This window comes from Gallinula chloropus (genome assembly GCF_964237585.1).
Source record: "Gallinula chloropus genome assembly, chromosome: 1".
Taxonomy (NCBI): Eukaryota; Metazoa; Chordata; class Aves; order Gruiformes; family Rallidae; genus Gallinula; species Gallinula chloropus.
In genome coordinates this window covers 20,251,356-20,258,847 of record NC_140085.1, presented here as the reverse complement: position 1 = coordinate 20,258,847, position 7,492 = coordinate 20,251,356, and the positions used below count along the sequence as shown (strand labels likewise).

General features: G+C 50.9%; 1 protein-coding gene across 1 annotated transcript; it reads left to right on the top strand.

Moving 5' to 3' along the window:
- Positions 1-237: 237 nt before the first annotated feature.
- Positions 238-5,570, top strand: KCTD17 (potassium channel tetramerization domain containing 17; the record flags this gene model as incomplete). Its single annotated transcript, XM_084269801.1, has 6 exons — positions 238-444; positions 1,350-1,458; positions 3,171-3,262; positions 4,169-4,264; positions 4,635-4,760; positions 5,472-5,570. 6 exons carry the CDS (start codon positions 238-240, stop codon positions 5,568-5,570), a joined length of 729 nt encoding a protein of 242 aa, XP_084125927.1.
- Between the last annotated feature and the right edge of the window lie 1,922 nt (positions 5,571-7,492).

Here is a 7,492-nt window from a genome sequence, read left to right as displayed (position 1 = left end):
CCAGTGAGACAGTGCTGTGGGGCTGTGGTTTTGCCCCCTCCTAATAGCCACAGCGATATCCTCCAGCACAGAGCATCCTTCCTGCCCCCAAGACCCCCTTGACTGCCGCAGGGAGGACCCCAGCCCCTGGAAAACAAAGCTGCTGCTAAGAGAGAGGCAGATAAACTACAGATCCCGGCATTCCCCAGCAGGCAGCACCTGCGGCAGAGTCCCTGCACGCCGGGGGAGGGGGTGAGGATGAGGATGGAGGGCGGGGAGGAGATGCAGGGTGCCGTGGGGCTATGCTGCGCCTGGGACATCCCGCCACCCGCTGGCACCCAGGCTAAGTGGGTGAGGCTCAATGTGGGGGGCACCGTCTTCCTCACCACCAGGCAGACCCTCTGTCGGGAGCAGAAATCTTTCCTGTGTCGCTTGTGCCAGGGCGAGGAGCTGCAGTCGGACCGGGTAAGGCAGCTGGGTTGCCTCCCGCAGTGTGCCCCACCGAGCATGGGGAGGGCTGGAGAGATGCAGGGATGGAGCCGGACCCTGACAGCAGCAGGAGTAGCTGAGTGAAAAATATCTCTTTCTCCCCCCTCCCCTGGGAAGGGTTTCCCCTTGCCAGATCCCATCTTGCTGTGCTGTAGCCTAGTGACTGTCTTCCCAAGCTGGGGAAAAAGAGAGGTGGTCATCCCACCCCCCACTCCCCTCACCCCTGCTCTCCCACCTCCCTATCACCCCACAATTCCTGGGTCTAACTCCCAGCTATATCTGCTTGACTCAGCCTTGTCCCTTACGAGGGGTCTCTCTGTTCTCTCACACCAGGCCTGTACACATAGTTGCAGAAGGTGCCTGAGACCTATTTTTGGTTTTCTGAGCTGGGTTGGTCCATACTGAGATGGGCATGGTGAGCATAATAATATAGGAGTTAAAATTCAATCTGGGCTGACTTGGCTAGGAACTCCCTGTAGTCCATTTCAGGAGAGTAAATTACTGAGGTTGATTCCATTTACCACGAGTGTGAAGCCTGCAGAAAGTCAGAGTTCAGCCACAACTTCAAAAAAATCTGTGGTTCTTTCCCCAGAATTCTGCAGTGCTGTGGCGACCTTTGCCAGAAGGGGGTCTGCTCTCCACCTCACCTGTGGGTGCAGGTCAAGATGTCCCCTGTGTGCACTGGCTGGCTGTTGTCCTCTGTAACTGCCTGGGCCTGTGTGTGCTTTGGGCTCCTTATGCTTGAGTTGATCCTCGTCCTTAGGATCATCTCACAAAGGAGTGGCAGTGGCATCTTTGTATTTTCTTGTAGTCTGGAGCATTTCTGGGTAGGTGATACGCTTCCTATGGGCATTTTCTTCTCATTGTCTATCTGTTTCTAGGATGAGACTGGTGCATACCTAATAGACCGGGACCCCACTTATTTTGGACCCATCCTGAACTTCCTCCGTCATGGGAAGCTGGTTCTGAATAAAAATATGGCTGAAGAGGGTGAGTCTTGGAGCTCAGAATCTTCCCACTTAACATTGCTGCTGTAGCCAGGACACAGTAGGGTTTGTTATTGACCTTGTTGTCTCTCTTTCTCCTTCTGGAGGTTAGTGAGGTGGGATTTGAGAAGTCTATCCTTGCATGCAGCTCTTGGAAAGCATACTGATGTTTCCTTTACTAAGGAGGTTTGGAGGAGGTGGGGAAGGCATCCTACGTGTGTTGTGGCTTCATGACTCTTAGTTCAGCAGAGATGTTACCAAGATAGAAGTAGGCAAGATCTCTCAGTCTCAACAAAACATTTTATTGCATGTTCCTGATCCACCTTTAACCAGGCTTTGTTGACTGAGTTTTCTGCTAATAACTGAGTGGTTCTAATTAGGAATGAAAACCCAGAAGACCAAACAAGACTAACCTAATCTCTTCTACTGACTGTTAAAGACCCCCATTAATCAGGGATGTGTAATGTATGCTACAAGTGCTCTAGGTTGTGGACTTCAGCAATTCCAGTGGAGCAAGCCAGACAAACCAAGCCCTTGTTTGAAGTTGATGGGGGGGTACAACAAGAGAACTCAGTAACATCATCATGGTTTTACCAGCCAACAATCCCTAATGCCTTATAATTTTTGGATGCTAGATTCTAACAAGCAGCCAATGCCAAAGACAGGCTGTGCTGTCCAGCGCTTGCCAAGCATGTTCATTAGTTTTCTTGCCTCTCACTTTTTTTACCTAATGCATGGAAAGTTTTCTTCAGAATTGTCTTGTGAATTATAATTCCAAAAATATATCTGAGTGATGGTACAGAACTGGAATAAACAGGACTGTGAGGTGTTTACAGATGCAATTCTGAGGTCAGGCAGAGTTTATCCACAGGTTTTAGCATCATATCTGAAGCACGAACAAGAGTCCTGTTGGCAGCCTAACATTGCATTTTGTTCCTGCTGCAGACACTCAGGCTGGCATAAAGCTAACCCATTAGACAATTCATGGCTGAGTCTGGCTCTGGAGGGGTCTGAATGTGTCAGGTAGTGAAAGCCCAATCCTTCTCCCTGTGTTGTCTGTGTAGTGCCCTGGGGACATGTGAGTGTTGGTTCCTAGCCTCCTTCCCCTCACCCACCCTCTGGGAACCCACCTCCCTTTCCCTGAAGGCCTGTTAGCAGACCTGTGAGTCTCAGGATAGGTAATGGATGCAGACATCATTGAGAAAAACAAGCAAAACACTTCTCTGTTTACCTGCTTGGATGTGAAGCATGGGGGAGAGAGCCAAAGATCCTCTGAAGTCATATGGGTAGGTGCAACTCCAACTGCCCCAGGAGGCAAGCTGGGATTTTTTTAGGGTCTTTTGATGATGAGCTCAGAACTAGTTGTGGTTCTCTGCCTTCTGAAGAGAGCCTGAACAAGGTGATTAACTGGTGAGCACTGAGAGAGGCTGCAGCCTACATTTATTCAAAGGTGTTAACAGTCCTCAGCACTGGCTGTGCCTGTTTCTGCAGTAGGAGGCAGCATAAGGAAACTGGGATGTGCATTAGGAATGCAATGCAGAGATCCAGGGTTCAGTTCTCTGCACGGAGAGTTTCAAGCAACAGAAACTTTTAAAAAGCGAGACTGGAGTGTAACTTCTCCTTATGGACCTTGGGAAGTTGATCTTTTCCAAGCCAAAACACAAAGACGGGCTGTTAACTTTCTGCTTTTGTGGTCCTTCTGTCTTTCTTTCTCAGGGGTCCTAGAAGAAGCCGAGTTCTATAACATTGGTCCTTTAATCCAGATAATCAAGGATCGACTGGAGGAGAAGGACTACACAGTAACTCAGGTATGGAAAGAAAGGGTAAGGAAAGATGAGTGTGGTGGGCAAAGGAGGGAGTGTGAAAAGAGAGAGGTGAGTCTAGAGGGAGAGCACTCCTGGAAGAAGCAGCAAGGATTGGAAAGAAGCAACTAATTAGAATTTATGTGCTAACGTCTGCATAGCAACATCTTGCAGGAGGCAGACTACCACCATTTTATTTACAATAAAGAAGGTACAAGCTTGTTTTACATCCCCAGAAGTAATATTGGATGTAGCCCCTGGAAGCAAATCATCTCCTCTAGCTTTTGGAAGAAGTCAGCTGGTTGCTGTGGGATATGAAATGATGTTTGTGAGGAGAGTGGAGGCGTAGGGAGGAGGTGTCTGGTGTGGAGAGTTCTGGGAATGTTATCACATGGGGATACCTGTAGAGAAACACAGTGTGGACAGGTGAAGAGATGTCTGTGGAAGAATTAAATGCAGAAATTGATGCACAAGGAATCAATCCTGTGGCACAATCATGCCTTATCTTGGCCAGTAACTTTTTAAAATCTGTCTTCTGGGGGTGTTGGCTGATGTCTCACTTTTCATCACATCTGCCTCAGGTTTTAAGCCTCCAGCAACACAGTTGCTTTGCACTCACAAAACCCCATCAGGATTTGTATAAATGACTTTGTAATGACAAATGCAAACGCCCCATCGAAAGAGCCCAGTATTTTCTGGGAACAATGCAGGGAGCTCTTAGCTCAGTTCCTCCTCTCCAGAAGAGATACCGTTGTTCTTGCTCTCCGTGACAGCATAGTAGAACATTGGGCTGTGGTTTCCACTCCCCTTTAGCCTGGGACGTGTGGAAGTAGCCTAGTGCTTTCTTCTGTGGGAGGGCAACAGCCTTTAGTATTTGACCATTGCCAACATGCTCTGCAATTTTGCTGTCAGGTGCCTCCTAAGCATGTGTACCGTGTGCTGCAGTGTCAGGAAGAGGAGCTCACTCAGATGGTTTCCACTATGTCGGATGGATGGTGCTTTGAGCAGGTATGGAGAAGGTAGAAGAGGCTGGACAGGAGTTGTCTTTTGGAAAGAGATCATGGATACCATAGAGGCTGCAGGCAAAGCACCTTCTCTCTCTGAGAATGTTGGGTCAGTCATTGATGGTGCTGTCACACTGGCTCTCTCTGCCCCTTCACTAGAGGTTTAGAGGATGCTGTGTGAAACTAACGTGTTTTGCATCCTGGCTGACTCCTCTCCTGGTTCTCTGTGCTGTCCCCTCAGCTTAGTTGGGAGGCCTTTCTACTGGGGGTATGCATAGAACTCCTTGCTACATGGAGGGCTTTCTGCCTTGCTCCCCAGGTGGAGCGGATGTTTGCAGTAGCCTGTGCTTGTTGTTCTTACTCATCTCTTCCAGCTTGTAAACATTGGCTCCTCCTATAACTACGGGAATGAGGATCAAACAGAGTTCTTGTGTGTGGTCTCCAAAGAGTTGTACAACTCCTCCAGTGGCCTGAGCTCTGAGCCCTGCCACAAAGCCAAGGTGAGACCAACTTTGCTATGGCCATGCTCCTGTCACCTATGAGACCCTTTTCTTGTTTGCTCTCTCTCTTTTTCCTCTCTCCACTGTGACTTTGGGTTGTACCTCAGTGGTGAAACACGGGGACTTGTTCTGGTGTTCAACACCATGACGTTACACCCTTTACACGTAGGAGTGTGTGTGCTGAGAGTGGTGGTGACCAGCTCTGTGTTGCAAACAGCTTTAGCAAGTGACCCTAGCACTTCTCATCCCCCTCATGCCTCCTCATGACCGTGCTGTGTGTGTTACTCTGCTGTCATGGTGTGATTTCCTTGAAGGTTTTGCAGCATTCTCTTTCTTTTTGCTGAGCCCCAGCCTAAGGGGCAGGGGATCACCTGCTCCCCTTTTGAGGGGAGGACAGAAATGTGTGGCAACGCATGGCACCCTGTAGACACCTAGGATACAAGAAGGAGCACTAGCAACTGATGGCTGTTGTGGGTCAGTGAGATCACAGCACGTGTAAATGGCTTAGATAGCCCTGACCTGATGCTCTGGAGGAAGACAAGTCTCTTTGCTCCCTGACTCAGAGCTTTCTTGGCTATGAGGAAAGGTCCCTTTTTCCTTCTGGTGTCATGACCATTGCTTTATTCCCTGGTGTGTCAGAAAGAACTGCCACGGCTCATCTTGCAAGTATCTCCACTCTTTCTTCCCTTTGTCCTACATGCTGGGCCACAGAGCACAGAGGAGGACCTGGAGGAGGAAGAGCAGGAGGTGGAGGAGGAGGAGGAAGAGGCAGAAGCAGAAGCAGAGGAGAAAGGTGCAACAAATCCTTGATGAAAAGATTAAAAACAAAACCAACCCAAGCACAGACCCATCCACCTTCCTGGTGAGAGCTCACAGCTAACAGCAGGGAAGGACAAGGGCAGGTGTGGGATGCGGGGGAGGTCCTCTCCAGGAGCAGAAGTCTCTGGAGATCAAGCTCACAGGGGAGAGTTGTTACAGTGGCTGCTGCTTTATATTCCAAACGGTTTATTTTTATTTGCAGACTGTCTGTCTGTTTGGGATTGCACTAAACTCTTTCTGCCTTCGTCCCACTCCCCTCCATGTCTGTCCCGCACTGTCACCTGCCTCCCACCCTGCCCCACTTCCCAGCCTGTAGCATCCTTCCCTCTGCTGTCTTTGCCCCCCTCCCCTGGGGCTCAGAGCAGTCCCTGCCTGGGGACCTGTGTCTCTCTCTGCTCCTCACTTTTCCTCCTCTGCAGGTACGTTACCTGTCCGCACTCTCAGCTCCCGCCAGCCTGAGCTCTGCATGAGTGACTCACTTCCCTCTTGTGGGTATGGCCCCGGTTTGTAGAGCTTGGGGAGGGGAAGGGAGGGAGGGGAGGTTTACTCATTCCTAAGGTAGTTTTTCTGGTCCTTACCCTACATGTGCCTTTACCTGCCAAGCAGACCCTCCTGCTCCAGACCAGAGGCTCTGGCAGCAGGAAGGAGAGTGCAGCTGGGAGAGATGAAGAGGAGTGGAAATGAATGCGAAACAGGCAGGGGTGGCAGGGGTAGGGGGGAAGTCTGCCACGTGTCTGCCTGACACGCATGCCAGATCGCTTCTCCAGGCTGCTGGCCGCAGCTCCTTTGCCTGCCAGCCCCAGAGCAGTTTGCAGCAGGCAGCCTGTGATTTATTTTTTATTCCCACTCCCCGCTCTCGCTTCCCTGGGCTTTCACCCCCACTGCCTCTGCCAGGCTGAGGCAAAGGGGGAGAGGGTGGTGAAGGTAGAGCGGATGTGGCCGGTCCCTGCTCCAGATGTTCCTGCAGCTGTGTGCAAAAGGAGCCTCTGTGCTCTGCTTGCTGCTCAGGCTGCCCGGCCAAGGTGCGTGGGGCTGGGTACAGAAAGCCTCAGAAGGAGGACTCCTCTCTCATACTGGAAAACAGGCTCTTGTTAAACCAGAGGTGCTCCGTGCCACCCATTGTCATGATGGGATGCACTTGTTAGTGGCTGGCATTTCTCTCCCTCTGTTCAAGAGCGTTCTTGTCCATGGCAGTGGGACCTGAGCATTATTCTCTTACAAGTCAGTGCATGTTAATCATGCAGACTTTTTCTTCCTTTTTCTCTGTTCTCACTCCACAAGTCTTTTCTTTTTCTTCTGTTTTCATTTCCTCTGTTGTTTCCCTTTTCCTGTTTTTCACTCTCCCTTCCCCTCCACGCTCAATCATTTTTTTTTTCCCCTACAATTTATTTTGTTTCTCTCTTTCTCTCTCCTTCTCTAGCTGTTACAAGCCTGAGGTCTGAAGATGTGATCCCAACACTCCATTCCAGCCTTTCAGTTTCTGGTGTATATCTTTATTTACGTACCGCAGTGCTCGGCAGCGCCGTGCCCCGCGGTGACACTCCCCAGCCCCCTTCACTCCCCCCATGCCGCCATTCTTTTTACAAATTCTCGTCGGAGCTCCGGCCCCGGAGGGAGGCTGGGCTGCTTGCTGCAGGGGCTGGAGCCCACGGCCCCTGCCATGCCTGGCAGGCTGGCTTTCCTTAATGTCACAGTGGCCCCTGCTGGGGACATCAGTGATCAGCCGCTGCGGTCCCTTCCTCAGCACCCTGGATGCGGCTGGGGGCCCGAGGTGGTGGCAGCTGCTGGGCCTGGGACCAGTCCTTGCCTGTTGCAGGCAACGGGTCTGGGCTTGTGGTCAGAGGACAAATGCGGAGCCACTTCCCAGTTCTAGGCCACCTGCACTGCTGTCAGGGTGTCCCTGTGCTGGGTGT